The sequence below is a fragment of the Uranotaenia lowii genome, chromosome 3 (assembly GCF_029784155.1).
Source record: "Uranotaenia lowii strain MFRU-FL chromosome 3, ASM2978415v1, whole genome shotgun sequence".
Classification (NCBI taxonomy): domain Eukaryota; kingdom Metazoa; phylum Arthropoda; class Insecta; order Diptera; family Culicidae; genus Uranotaenia; species Uranotaenia lowii.
In genome coordinates, this window is record NC_073693.1 from 11,867,853 (window position 1) to 11,882,699 (window position 14,847).

The 14,847-nt window shown below is 33.4% G+C and overlaps 2 protein-coding genes across 4 annotated transcripts in view; one reads left to right on the forward strand and one right to left on the reverse strand.

The window, feature by feature from the left end:
* LOC129750963 (opsin, ultraviolet-sensitive) overlaps positions 1–14,847 on the forward strand; it is a 422,334-nt gene that overhangs the window by 188,898 nt on the left and 218,589 nt on the right. The gene's annotated exons all lie outside the window — the stretch shown is intronic.
* Positions 5,899–7,682, reverse strand: LOC129750968 (alpha-tocopherol transfer protein-like). Its single transcript, XM_055746197.1, has 2 exons — positions 6,959–7,682; positions 5,899–6,897 (listed from the first exon to the last, which is right to left on the reverse strand). Exons 1-2 carry the CDS (start codon positions 7,646–7,648, stop codon positions 6,619–6,621), a joined length of 969 nt encoding a protein of 322 aa, XP_055602172.1. The 5' UTR covers positions 7,649–7,682; the 3' UTR covers positions 5,899–6,618.

A 14,847-nucleotide genomic window follows, 5' to 3' on the forward strand; every position in this document is an offset into this window, starting at 1 on the left:
GCTCTAAAATGAAAATTACAAAAAAAAAAATCTATCTCACTGCTAGGTGATTGAATTTTTTTTTATCAAAAGCTCATTTTAAAGTGCTTCAGAGGTAGGTAAAACGTCCTGAAAACACTATGGGTCTAAAACGCTCCGTTTTGACGTAAACAATTTTGATCACCTTTTCACATCGTTTTCCCCTGTGTGCGCCGTACGAGCTTACGCACGGAGAAATAGTCTGATTTTAATCCCTAATTCCACTATATTTCGTAATCAATCCAAAAAATTACTGGTTCGGTTGAACTGCAAAATTTTGAACTAAAATTGTGTGAATTTTTTCGAAAAATCAAATGAAAACTGTTTGAGCTACCACACTCAACGAAAATTGTAGATATGGCTGATTTTGAACCCAATTTCCCTATATTCTTCAATTAATTATGAAAAGCTTGACTTGAAAATTTTGAACCAAATAAGAGAAGTTTTATGTGATTTCTTCCAAAAAATCGAATGAAGGCTATTTGAGCGGCCACACGCATGGAAGAATTTAGTTATAGCTGTTTTTACCCTTATTTCCCCTACAATTTTTTAAACACTTAAGCCATAGCTCCATTTTCCGAAGCCTTTATTCGATTCTCCGAAAAAAAAACATACAAGATAAGTCAAATTTGGTTTAAATGTTTCAAGTCTGAACATGCATTTTTCTGAAATATCTGAAAACTGTAGAGGAATTGAGGGTAAAGAAGCGATTACTCCATTTTCCGATGCGTGCGGTGGCTCAAACAGCATTCATTCGATTTCTCGAAAAAAAAACCACTCGAGATAAGTCTCATTTGGACCAAAATATTAAATTCCGAACATGCTTTTTTCTGGATAAATTGAAAAATGTGGGGGAATTAAGGATAAAAACGATCGTCGCTCCATTTTCCACAGCGAACATGCTATCCTGCAATATTTCAAAAACGAAGGGGAATTGAGGTTCAAACAGCCATATTTAAAAAAGCCTTCATTTGATGCCTAAGAAAAAATCCTATAAGATAAGTCTCATTCGGTTGAAAAAAAAAAATAGCTCCATACATCCATATGCTCCAAAATATTCCAGTCCGAACATGCTTTTTCTTAACTTTATTAGAAATATTTGAAAATGAGGGATAAAACAGCCATAACTTTCCATTGCGTGCAGTGCCTCAAACAGCCTTCATTTGATTTTTCAGATAAAAATAACATTAGTAAGGTCTCATTTGGTTTAAAATTTCCAAACATGCGTTAGTCTGAAATAATTGAAAATTGATGGAGAATTGAGGGTAAAATCAGCCATAGCTTCATTTTCTGATGAATGCGGTGGCGAAAATAGCTTTCATTCGATTACTTGAAAAAAAAAAACTAATTATAGCTATCATTTGGTTAAAAAGATTTAAGTTCGAATTTACTTTTTACATAACTTATTGGAAAATATAGGGGAATCCAGGGTAAAATCAGCCATAACTCCTTTTTCCCAAGCGTGTAATGGCTCAAACAGTCTTCATTTGATTTCTCGAAAAAAAATCACAAGATAAGTCTATTTTAGCTCAAAAATTCCAATTTGAAATCATTTTTTTAGATTGTTCACAAAATAGAGTGAAACTAGGGGCTAAAAAGACACTATATCTTCGTTTGTAAGATTGTGCGGCTTCATAAACTATGTCCAATCGATTTTTCGGACATTTTCATTGAAGGGTAGTTTATTTTCATAGATTATATTTTCATAGATTTATAGATTAGATATGGAATTTATTCACAGTTAATACATTTTTTTCCCCATTATGCACTATAAAAATAAGATTTGAGTGCAAAAATTCATGAAAATTTAAACTGATTGTCCATTTTTCTATTACTAACTATTTGATAAAAAATTCAGATTTTATCTAGATATTTGAAAAATTTTCGATATATGAAAATTAACTAGAGAGCATTAAATATGAAAATTTCTGAAATTAATATAAGAGTGGCAGCCAAATGGGGTTGACTCAAAAACTGGCCTGTGTCAAATTTCAGCTCAATCGGACTTGATTTAAGGATGCACCAATGCATCATCAAAAAATCGATTTCTTTTTACCCTCATACATTAAAATCAAAATAATTCGGCAAACCGAAATTTGAGTTTTTATGCCATGACTTAAAAATGCATTAAACGTCGGAATCTGGTGACTGGTGAACTTTGAAAAAAAAATTGTTTAAAATTGACTTGTTGGGCTTCTAGAGCTTAAAATATCACCAAAGGGAAAACAAAAGGAAATCGGGAAATCGAATTTCGAATTTTTATAAGAAAAAAAAATGTATAAAACGTAACGTTTGGTTTTATTTCGGAAAAAAAAATCTTGGAAAAAATCGATTTTCTGGGACACAGATAGTCGATTTTTGGCTAAGAATTTTTTTTTCGAAACCAGATCTCGACGTTCTATAATCATTTGTCATAAAAAAAATCGATTTTCCCGATTTCCTTTTGTGATTTTTGAAGTCCTAGAAGTCACGCACCAAAGTAGATTTTTAACCAGTCATTATTTTCCGAGATAACACCAGACTTTGACGTTAAATGCATCTTTAAGTCAAGTCCGAAAAAGCGGCAATTTGTAACAAAGCAATTTTTCGGGCCAATCTTAAAAAAGTATAAGGTCGGATTCCGAAATTAGATCATGAAATTTTTCCCATACATTGCATTTCTAATGAATATAGAAAGTCGAAGAATATTTGATATTGAAGATTGTAACATATCTAATAACTTTGTTGAAAAATGCCAAACGTTTTGACTTAGGCTAGCATATCATAGATTCAAACTTAAAAAAACTACAGTTAACTTGAAGTTTCGGTTTTTTGTGGATTTTAAATTTTTGGTTGTGGATAGTATTTACATACATGATAGCAGGGCCGGATTTAGCCACCGGGGGTCCCTGGGCAATTTTTCTCGGAGAGCCCTTATCATTCGATTTTTTTTTCATATGCTATCCCAGAGAATACAAAATCATTTTAAACGTGTAAAAGAACTGGAGATGAGTTCAGTATAGTGTCTTCAAACAGCCATGTTGTCTGCGTAGAAGATAAAATTGTTAATAAATCACGTGAAACTAAAATTATCTAATTTAGATAAATGACCAGATAGAAATTTTAAATGTTTTTTATACTATCATTGATCGTCTGGTTTGTGCTTCATCGAGAAATATTTACCTGATGACAATAAGAAAGCATCATGAAAATTTGAAACATAGAATCCAAAATTCAAAAAATATACAAAATAACTTAATTCAAATCAGGTTATATTCAGAACCACAATTCAGTGTCTCAAATGTGAATTATCATTTCAAATCAAGTTTTGAGAAACCAAATATGAATTAAATAAAAAAAAACGAGATTCAAAGATACAATCAGAGCCAAAGAAGAAGTTGCACCAAATGTGTATTTCAATTTTATATCTTTGATACACAAAACAAACTGTGTTTAAAACAGAGAATCAGTTGTCATTGAAAAAATCAGATAAGGAATCCAAATGAGTTTAGTACCTTATTTGTTCCTGAGTTCTCGAAATTCAGAAAAACCATGAAACTAACTTCAGTAACTGAAGAAACAACACAAGACTTGAAAATCTCATTGAATTGAATTAAAGATTAAAAACATAGAAATATGCATCTTAAGAGAATCACTCAGTGATATTAGCAAATCAAATATGAGATTGTTTTAATGATCCTTTGAGAATGATCATTTGGAAAATGATATTTATGCTTAATTCGGGATATTCACTTCAGTAGATGATAAAATGTTTGTTAAATCAGTTGAAAATGTTTCAATACGAATTTCAAGTCTAAGACAGAAATTGGGACGGGAATTCAATAAAGAAACTCAGTACTGTCGATTGGTACAATTTAGGCAACTACAGTTTTTTTTATAGATTTTATTTTCAAAAACTGAGAGGGAAAAAGGTTTATTTTGTTTCAATTATAGTCGTTTTAACATCTTTCTGTCATTCGTGACTTATATCAACGATGCAGTTAGCGAACAGTCATTAAAAAAACTTAGCCGGTATAACTGTGATTGATATTTACTCGTGGGCTCGAACTCACAAACATCAGCTCAGGAAGCAACTGACTTGCCAACTGATCTTAATCACAAGCCCCAAGGAAAAGGGTTTAGAATTTATAAATCAACGGAAAATTCCCAGGTAAAATTCTAAAATATTTATCATAAAACTTCTCTGTTCGCTCTTAGCACTTTGAGCCAGTTTCGGTGAAATTAGCTGCTATTTCAGAGCAATAATCATAACTTAGATTGGAAATTTAACCTATTTAATAATAAACATTTATTGCGCAAGATGTTTGTACGTCATGAAAATGAGGAAATGTTTTTATGTATTTTACCCCATTCCGTACAGAATATCCTGACCTGACTGACATGTAACGATGAAACAAAAAATTGGAAATTTGAGGTATTTTTCCTCATATTCGTTCTTGCCTAGATTTTGGGTTGAAAATTTTGAAATTTAATACCAAGATTTTGATATTCTCAGCTCGCGAAATGCGGGAGAACTGCTTACTCTAGGCAACCCTCTTAACTTATGTAAGAGAAAAATTATTTAAGATATTATTTTACGGGGCCCCTTTAGTTGTTGTATTTAAAATTTTCATTCCCATTTTCTAGTTTTAATTTCTTTTCATAGATTTGTGGGAATTGAAGTAATATTATTAAAGTAATACCCCTTTTTTTGTACAGACCTGAATGCCATGTGAATGGTAAACTGTCTTAAAAAAAATAATAATAATAACTACATATTTTTTCGGAAGTACAAGGAAATCAAAGGAAAACCCTTAAAATTTGTAGAGAGTCCAAAAAAAAGGAGATCTGACTTCACCAAAACTTTGTGCCAATACCAACAAATCAACAAATGTACGAATTTTCAAGCGGGGCATAATTCAGAACCAATATTGAACCTTTCTAACATTTTTTGTCAACTTTACGCAAATAAACTACAAGTGAGTAAACACAAAAATGTTTCAGCTATTGTTATGCTGATAGAGATGACGGGGAGTGAAAGTGTTAGAGATTTAAGAAATTTGACTATTTTTAATCGTTAAAAAGCTGCAATACTTTTTATGATAAAACTTGATTAAAGATTACCTTTTAAACACATTTATTTATTTATTTTCGAAAAATCACACTATTTATAGGAATTTTAGGTCTAGGTCCAACGAAGGTTAAGTACCAAAATATGAACAGTAGGTTCAAAGTTGGAAATTTTAATCTTCAATGTCTTTACAAATCTTTCAGTAATAGCGAAACTTATGTAGAAAATTTCCATTGAAACTTGCTGATAAGATAATGAACAAAAAAATAAATTTCATGCAAGATATGAACCTCCCGTCCATTTTTGCGGAAAACATGATTATTTAAAAACCACCGCTTAAAGGGTTCAAAGTAGAGCAACTAACCCTATATGGAAAAAATCTGCTTATTCCTTGTAAGAAGTTTCAGTTTTTTAAATACATGTCAACCAAATCATAGGGAATTGAGATTAATGTTTAAATTTAGGCTCGGTTTTATCCGGATTTTGCTCGGACATTTAATACAAAACTTGGAAAGAGTTCGGTCCGGCTCCGTTGCTTGGAATTCATTGAAAATTTCCCGGATTTTGCCCGGATTTAATCACTTTATTTGGCAAATCAAACAAAAAAAAATGAACGTCTCCAAAACAAATTTTTTTGAGAAAGTTTTATAAAAATGATCATGAAAAGTGTTTTGGAAGCCTTGAATACAATTCAAAATCTGTCAATGAGTTTAAACATAGCTTTTGAATGGATTCTGAATAGGTCGAAAAATTTCCCATCAGTGATGAATCATAATTTTCGTTTTGTAAGGTATTTCCTTTCGATTTACCGCTTCATCGAAAAGAGAGACAACCGAGACGATCAAGAGAACACACAAAGCTTCAGGGTAAAAGTAGACCGAGAATTAGGTTTATTTGGAGTTACGTGCGAATGCTGACAAGAAAAGGTTGTCACTTGACGTAGGTGCCTTGAAATTCCTTAACCGAATATCATACGGTTATCCTTTAGTGTGTGACCATCTTGCAGCTAACCGGCACAATTGACATGCTGCTGGGGTAGTTATGTGGAATGTCACCTTTTTGTTGAACATATCGATGTGTGGGGATAGCTAGTCACACGATTACTTTTACATCGACATATTGAGAGGTTAAAAGTGTTTCGCAATTTATTGATAACTTTACCAAGGAAATCAATAGGCACCAATAACAAATCCCTTGATAATGGTAGTTTAGTGATCTTATTTCCATATCGTTTAATCATGAAAGTAAATTTTCAAATATAAAATACTTTAAATATTCCATGCACAATCACCATTTCAGAATCAACTGTAACTCGTTGTTGAGTTCACCGAACTTAACCTTTGAACGCCCGTACGTTCTAACATGTAAATTGCCTCACTGGTGAGGGAAAGGGCCATTAACACTGTACTTGAACGTGCTTGAAGTTCATCTAATTTTCCCATTACGATAATCGGTTGATTGGAAAATTGGGAACAAATTTAAATCAACCAAACGAAAGTACATTCACCCGCGCTGTAGGTGGTATTTTTTTTTATCTCTCCTATCAGCGGCTAATCTACTTTCAAATCACGAAAATTTTCCACCCCATCGTTATCAGCATCCGGAGACAGCTGTTGCGTCGTTTGGTTCTGTTCTTCCGAAATTGGGCTGTCGAATTTTTGCTTCACATCGATGGCCATCGCATCGAACGACAGCAGAAAGTCTCGATTCTGTTCGAAGGTTTCGCTCATCCTTTCGCCAAGCTGTTGCGCATCAATCGATCCACCGAATTCCGTTGGCCATAAATTTGGGGGCATACACTTTTTTCCCTCTTCAATCGAAGCGTGACACTGTTGGGAAAAATGTATATTATGAAAAGAAGGTTTATGTTGGGGCACAATTGTTTAATACTTGGACTCTTTTCCGGAATTTTTCACTGGCAAAAGTAAGGGCCAGGGTTGAAATGGCGACTGCAGCCTTCGGAATACCCACTCCGTGGACTTCTCGGATGCGAAGGGGCAGAGTTTTGGTGAAAACTGGAATACATCCTGCCAATTCTATCGGACCAAATAAGGTTATCAAACGCAGTGGCATATTTTTATAGTCGATCCACACTCGAACCCCACCGATTTGAACTTCCTCCTGTTCTGTCAACAAGTCAACAAATCCCACCAGATGTTTGATGATTGACGTTGAAGTGTCCCGATCAGGGGAATACTGTTTGGATCGCATTATCAAAATTGTCCGACAGTGCTCATCTTGGCCCATCTCTACAACAACACCACTTTCTTGCAACAGCCGAAATCCTTCTTCACGAGGATCCATCCCTTGGAACCATTTCGGATGCTTCTGGCGAGCCACCAGATACCGTTCAATAGCTTCTCCAGCTTCAGTGACGGAAAACTTACGAAATCTCAAAAACTTAAGCAAAAAATTCACATCCGTTCTACATTCCAGAATACGTGGGTTGTTTTCGATCCACTTCCGGAGCTCGGTCAAAGATTGTTCCCGAACCTGATCCGTTTCTCCCAGTTCGATTTCGGCAACCTTGTGAAACCGTTCCGGCAGGGTGAATTCGTACAAGGCGCCACCTCCAGCCATTATCGCGGCCGTTGCTCTACTGATAAGCGAACTGCATCTGATAGCCAAATGAAAAGTGCAGTGAAACGCCCAGTCAGGGTGGACCTAAATATTTAGAAAACAATTTCCAAGTTAAATTTTTGGTTGATGTAGAAAATTCTTACGGGACACTTCTATTTATGCATAAAAATTTTATGAATAATTAACGTTAACATTTGAATGTCGGTTAAAAATGATGAAATCCCTTATTGTATTGATTATTTATGATAAAAAAACGTCATCTTGCTACAACGCCATCGGTGTTTAGCATTGACTGATAAGAGATCCATTCTTGCCGTTAGGATGTCTCCTACTGTTGATTGTAATTTAAGTAAAAATAGGCTCAAAAGCAGTGCATCAAAAAAAGGTTGATATAAAGGTGATGGAGATTTGTGTTTATTCTAATTCCCAAATAAAATCCACAGATTACACCTCAAGTGTAATTAAACGAAATTAAAATTTGAATTCGGAGAATAAGCTAGCTTAGCTTAGCTTGATTGACTACTCATATCCATCTTGAATCATTGAACTCGAATTGCTGTGTCATATGTTAACCGTCAACTGGGGCATCATGCAACACTTTTCAACTTCAATGGCTTTTAAAAACTTAATGTCCACAGATAATCGGCATCAAATTGACGGAGTCAGAAAAAATTATTGGTCTCGCCAATTATTTTTAAATTAACAAAAACATGCAATTTTCACCCTACTAAGAAAAAGGGGTAAGTGGCAAAAAAAACTTTGTTTTCAATTAAAAATCAAATGAAAACGTTTGAAAATTTATAGTTTTTGATATATTTGTGATGTCATAACGCATAAAGCATCATTTACAGTAATTTTTGGTTTTGTTCGAATTAAATTTAACATTTTTTATGCCAAAAAAATTTTTTTTCAAGAAAAAGCATATAGGTGCTGCATACATTTAGGGGTAAAAATACTTCAAAAAATTCTACTCAGTGAAATCATAAAAATTAATGCTTGGATGGATGATGTTTTGAAATTTACAAACGCGTGATGCAAAACAGTAACATTCCAGCATATGGAAACAAGATTTTCAATAGTGAATCTTTGGTTTGGGTTTTGATGCAATTTAGCTCAGACTGGCAACTGAATTATAAAAAAAAATTATTTCAAACAATATGGTGTTAGTCCGGAAAATATGTTAGCGCCAACAGTGTTGGTAAAGGATAATAAAAGCAATATAAATTTTTTAGGTAATATCATTAAGCCAATCGCCAAAGTTTTTACGGCATCGAAAAATGTAAAAATTTGTACATCTATTGCTCGATTTTTTAAAATTTTTTATGAGAAACAAAAACTTTAAATAACTATCTCACGATGTGAGAAACTATGTCATCAGCATTTTATTATCAGTGATTTTAGTAGCATTATTCGATAACTTTATTACATTTTATCAAAAAATTTAATAAATGTTGTGGCATAAAAATGTTTCATCTAACCCTGTTGTTGCATGATGCTCCGTTTGATTTTAGATGATTTTCAGAGCAAGACAGTCTCTTGCTCAGTTGATGTGCCTGCTCATTTTCATCGAATTTTGTTGTTATTGTACTGAAAATATATAAAGCGTTTGATACATCTTCAGTTGAGTACGTTAGTACATGTTCAATGAAATGTTTTCGATCCATTCCAGTCGAAACCATCTTATTGTTTTTTTCTGATATCGATATGAATCAAAACAAATATGCTAGGCGTGTTGGATTATAAAATTGTATTTAAACGCAGACACCAGATACCCAGACTGAACAGTGGCGCTTGAATCCATACAACTTTAAGTCGCCCAGAATCATACGCCATCTGTCGGGGCATCGTGAAACTACTGTGCTACATCAAGAAAAATAATTACACCTGATAATTAACAAGCCAAATGAAAACCGTCTTAATTGAATCACCTGTTAGTATTTGAAATTCTATCTCAAACATTTTCACTATCGTTTTTGTCTTCAATGTTAATTGTTTACTTTAATTTACTGTATCATAATAACAGATGAATGTTATACAAACAATGACTGTTGATCGATTGAGATGGAAAAAAATACAAACGCAACGTTATTGCAATCATTAGTTCAGAGCCAATTAATTTTGAGATTCAGTTTTGATTTCAAAATTAATTTATCCGGCTGAGTAACAGTATGAAAATTATAACGTCTGTTATAAATAATTCATTAAGTTCGGAATTGTTTGTCTTAATCTGAAAGGTTGACTGCGACCAAAAAGCCAAGCTATATATAAATCCTTGAAAAACTTGAATTCTAATTTATCTTAACTGTTTCTTAGCTCGTACCTAGATAGGTTTGAGGAGTGAAATAAGTTATTGACATATATTGAATAATATTTAAATATGATGAATGTATTGATAAGATCTCAAATGCTATTTGCCGCTGGAAGTGTTTGTGATGCTGGTAGTTTCACTAAAACTTATATTTTTTTGGAAAAATAACCTCAGAAACGACCGTGTTTGTCGACCGGGTATTTTTTCCTGCTCAAATGTGCGTGAGAAATGTCAAAAAACAACTGCTTTTGGCATAATTCTGGACTGGACTGGAAATAAAAGCGATCATGTTTTTAGACTTTTTTCCCCATCTTAATCCGTACACGAGAGCAAGTGCGCGTGAGAAGTGTCAACTTAAAAATATTTTATTCGGAAGAAAAATTGTTGAAAAACTGCACTGAATTTGGAATATTTCAAAATGTAGGTTTCAAATCGATTTCTCCGAATTTTTTTCACCTTTGACATTCAACGAAATTCTTTGATTCAAAGTTTTGTTAAAACCATATCTCGAAAGTAATTAGTTTACTAAATGAATCCATTCTTCAAAAAACTATAATTTTGAATAAAGGTCATTTTAATGTTCCTTAACCGATGCCCAGTAAATAAGAAATAATTTCGCTGTAACTAAACTTATATATCGATTTCAATGCTTTTCCACACCACCAAAACGAATTTTGAATGGTAAAAAAACAGTACTTTCTTGATGCAAACGATAGTCATTTTTATTTTCTTGTCGTATTATGGAATGTCAAATATCGTATGTCTGTGTGAGTGAATTCATTTAATGTTTTGATTTTGATGTGACGAATTCACGTTTGTTTTATTTTACCCATGGATAAAATCAATTACACGTGCGATATTCAAAAAATGGTTCGAAATATAACCAAAAAAATAATAATGAAAAAATTACTTAACACCAGAACAGGAAAAGTTAAGCTAAGAATAGCTAAGAATAAACAGACTCGGATAATTGAGATTGTTTGTCGAGAATCATCATTATGTCAACCAACACACTTTGTTCGAAATTGTACTAAATTTGATGGAAAATGCATCATCTCGAAGCCAAACTGCCTCTTCCAGTAGGTAGTAAAAGGGCTAGTTTGATATCCAAGTTTAGTTAGATATTTCGAAAAGAAGACATTTCTCGAATGTGACTAAATTTTTCATAGAAAGTGAAGTTTTAGGATTTATTGGAGGAAAAAGTAAATAAAAATCTGACACCGGTTTTTTGTTGTAGATGGTGACCTAATGGTATATTTCGTTGTTGCGATTTTCATTAAGCTTCTTCTGATAACAAAACATTGCTTTACAAATTTTGTAAATATCACGTCTACTTTTGTTTTATTCAGTTTTTGTAAACCTCTATAAATGCGGCAATTCGGCTAGGTGAAGGGTTTTGAGAAACTCTAACTGCAACAGATTGTTCAACAAAATTTTGTGAGAATCTCGTCCATTCAACTGATTTAACAGTTCTAAACAGTAATATAATTTAAAGCCACATTCAATATACTGTAGTTTTGCAATATACAATCAGTGGAATGTTTTTACGATGTCATTTGTCGTTTTCTCAACAAGCCCTAGATCGTTTTATAAGTATTTACAAATAATTGGGTTGTCACAATATTTTTCTACTTGGGAAACTTTAACTTATCCTTGACGGAGGTTTCGGGGTTAACGAAGTCTTGCAGTTGAAAGTGATCTTTACAAATGAAGCCTAAGATGTCATAAAATGGTTATTTTTCAACCACAACGCAATAAGGAAGTGGAGCAGAAAATCTTAAATTTTCAGTCAATTTTCATTTCTGTCGAAGTCGATGTATTTTTTATGTATTTATGGTTGAATTTTAACCACATTTGGTTAATGCGCTCCAATTCAAAAAAGGTTCTTTAGTGGTTTTCGAAATATATCGTGTTATTTTTTTTCTATCAAAAGTAAGTAATCAAAAACGACCGTGTTCTTCGCTAGATGTAAAAAAACAAGTGGCACAATGCAAATGTGTGTGTGATATATCGAGATTTTTCCATTTGTGTATGTGGCCGTTAGTTTCACGATAACCCGTATATAGCGCTGCGGAACAAGCGCCAAAATCAGCCTTCAGTGGTCAGTCTGGGTATCTGTTGTCTGCGATTTAAAGCTTTCCACTTTTTTTTTTCAAACAACCACAAAGTGTCATATCATTATTTCACTTCTCGACGCAGCAAATAATATTGATTTCATTTACCCAAATCATGTTAGAAAAATGTTTAATCATATACGATGTGCTTCCAAACAGGACTTGTCATGGTATTACATTTGGCGATTTCGTATGCTGCGCAAATTACTATATTTTCAAGCTAAAACAATGCAAATTATATTCAAATGAAGCGTTTGGGGCCAAAGTTCGAACATCGTCAACTTTAAATTTACATTTTAATAATTTTAATAATTGTATTTCCATACTTTTTGGTCGAATGATAACAAAAATTTTCCAAAAAAAATATGAAAAACGGACAATACGAAAACTTCTAAGCTCGTTTTCCCAATACATCTTCAATGCACTAAGAGCTAAGTGGGGTACTTATGAACAAGGGGTAATTCTGAACAAACGCCATTAGCACCGTTGGGGTCATAGCAAAGTCTATAAACTTATCAAATGTGATAGTCTATCATTCAATTGATAAGTTACAGTAACTCACAAACCTATCTATGTAAATTTTTAGTTACAGTTATTAACTAAATTCATGTCTCTGAGAAACGAGAATTGTTTTGAGCCGTGTCTTTTTTTTTTAGAAAAAATATTGTTCTTGGAAGAAGCGTAACAGATTTCATAAATACCTCACAGAAAAGGGGGTAATTATAAACGAGCATTTCACACCCACAAGATGCAACTTAAAAATAAGAAGAAAAAAATTAAAATGAAGAAGGGAACCAGACATTCATTTTTGGCCACTTTCCAGAGTTTGAAAACTAAAGAACTACTTGTTCAATAGTATAAAAAACTGGGTTATTTTGTTCATAATAACTAAACACCTTAATATGGGAGAGGGAGGAATCATGATCCACTTTATTTCTTTGTTTCATAACTTCTAAATTATAAAAGATAAAATAAAAATAAAAAAATGGTATAGTTTTCTACATTTCTATGGTATCATTATCAATGCACCGCATACAAAGCATTTTTTTTGTAGGCCTTCATAATAAATCCTGGCCTTTACATTCTGGATTCGCAGTTGCGCTGGGATCTCTTCTAGCACCTCCATTTCCACACCTCTTACTCCATTTAAAATGGAAAACCCTGTTTCAGCCGAGAAAAGTTCCTGTACAAGATTTTGAACTTTTCCGTACTTAGACATAACGTTGAAAATCTGGTTGTCGTCAACTTCCGGAGGCAAACCGAAAATTCTAATGTATTTAAAGGCTCCATTCGCTACCGAAACATTTACGTTTATCGTAACACCATCAGCATAACTAAATGCCACTTGTGGCCCCATATTTGATAAGGCTGTTTTCATCAGATCTTCCGATTGGAATCGCACAAACAGACAAAAGTTCTCCCGGTACATTGCACTAAGTTCGTTGCTTGTTCATAATTGTTTTTTGAAAAATTCGAAAACTTCGCCATTCGATGGATTTCTTGACGTTGAACCGAAACGTAACATTTAAGTGTTTTCTCTTTTCGGTTCCATTTTATATAACTTTGTTCCGTTTTCGTGTTCAGCACTCACTACTTAGAGTAGGCTCCGTTAGCTCACAACCGAAACGCACAGCTCATAAAATACGTCCATACTCAACGAAGCTTCGATCCGAACTGGGTCAAAACCCAAGAATTATTGTAAATAAAAAAACAAAAAAAAACTTGAAAACAATGTTTTTTCATCAAACTTATCAGCAGATATTAAATAGTATTTAAGGCTTCCAAAAAGTCTTTTATGATTATATTTAGAAAATTTGCTCGAAAAATTTCGTTTTGAATGCCCCAATTTGAAAGTTGTTTTTTTTTAGTATGTTTATAAATGAAATCCGGGAAACTGGGCCGGACAGGATTTTTCCAAAATTTTGTTGTAAATATTCGAGAAACCCCGGATGAAACCGGGCAATTTGGTAGCCTTATTTAAATTGAGTCAGGATATTGGCATTTTTTTTTTAAGATTTGAGACATTTCTACCATGTTTTATGAATAAACAGATCTTGGGCCTTCCCGCTTTAAAATGTAGAGAAGGTATGTGAGCTTGGTCAAATATCTGAATAGTAGTTCCGGATGATGCTCAACAGAAAAAGAAAATCTTAAACAAGCATTATTTTGTCTTCCCAGTAAACAGCCAAAGACTTTTCTTCATTTTTTTATTACAACCGTAAGCCAATCAGCCAATACAATTTCCGGAAACTCGTCACCTTTGCCATCTGTTGCGGCACAAAACTGCCCAACAAACCGGCATCGTTAATCGGCCAAAATGATTCTATTACCGGGAGCTGCTTCTCGAGAAGTCACGCGGCGTCCATGAAGAGGGACACTAGACAGGGACCTCCTCTGAATTTTTGGCTCCTACCTGTTTTGTGTGAAGAACGTTTCCGGCGGTGGTCGTATTCGATTTAGTCATCGTCTTTGCTGCAGATTTTATGCCGGATGCCCGAATCGTAAGAAACAGTTGGAAAATAAATATTACGAGTTTAATGGATAATAAAGCTAATCAACCAGTTAGATTTTGTGAGCTAAGGAAGTTAAAATGGTTTAGATGTTGATTTATTTCTATTTGATTATCAAAAAAGATTAGAAGATTCCTACTTTGGCTTTTATTTTATAGCAAAACAGCGAAAAAAATTGAATAATTTCGGCTCTCTAGAAGAAATTGGATAAAACCAACAGTAACAAAACCGTTAAAGATGCTCTGGAAAGCTTCTGCCAGATGTTTC

Coding starts and splice junctions, on each gene's coding strand:
- LOC129750968 (XM_055746197.1), bottom strand. CDS start 7,648: ATGGCTGGAGGTGGCGCCTTGTACGAATTCACCCTGCCGGAACGGTTT. Junction 6,898..6,958: donor AATTCCGGAAAAGAGTCCAA/GTATTAAACAAT, acceptor TTTTCCCAACAG/TGTCACGCTTCGATTGAAGA.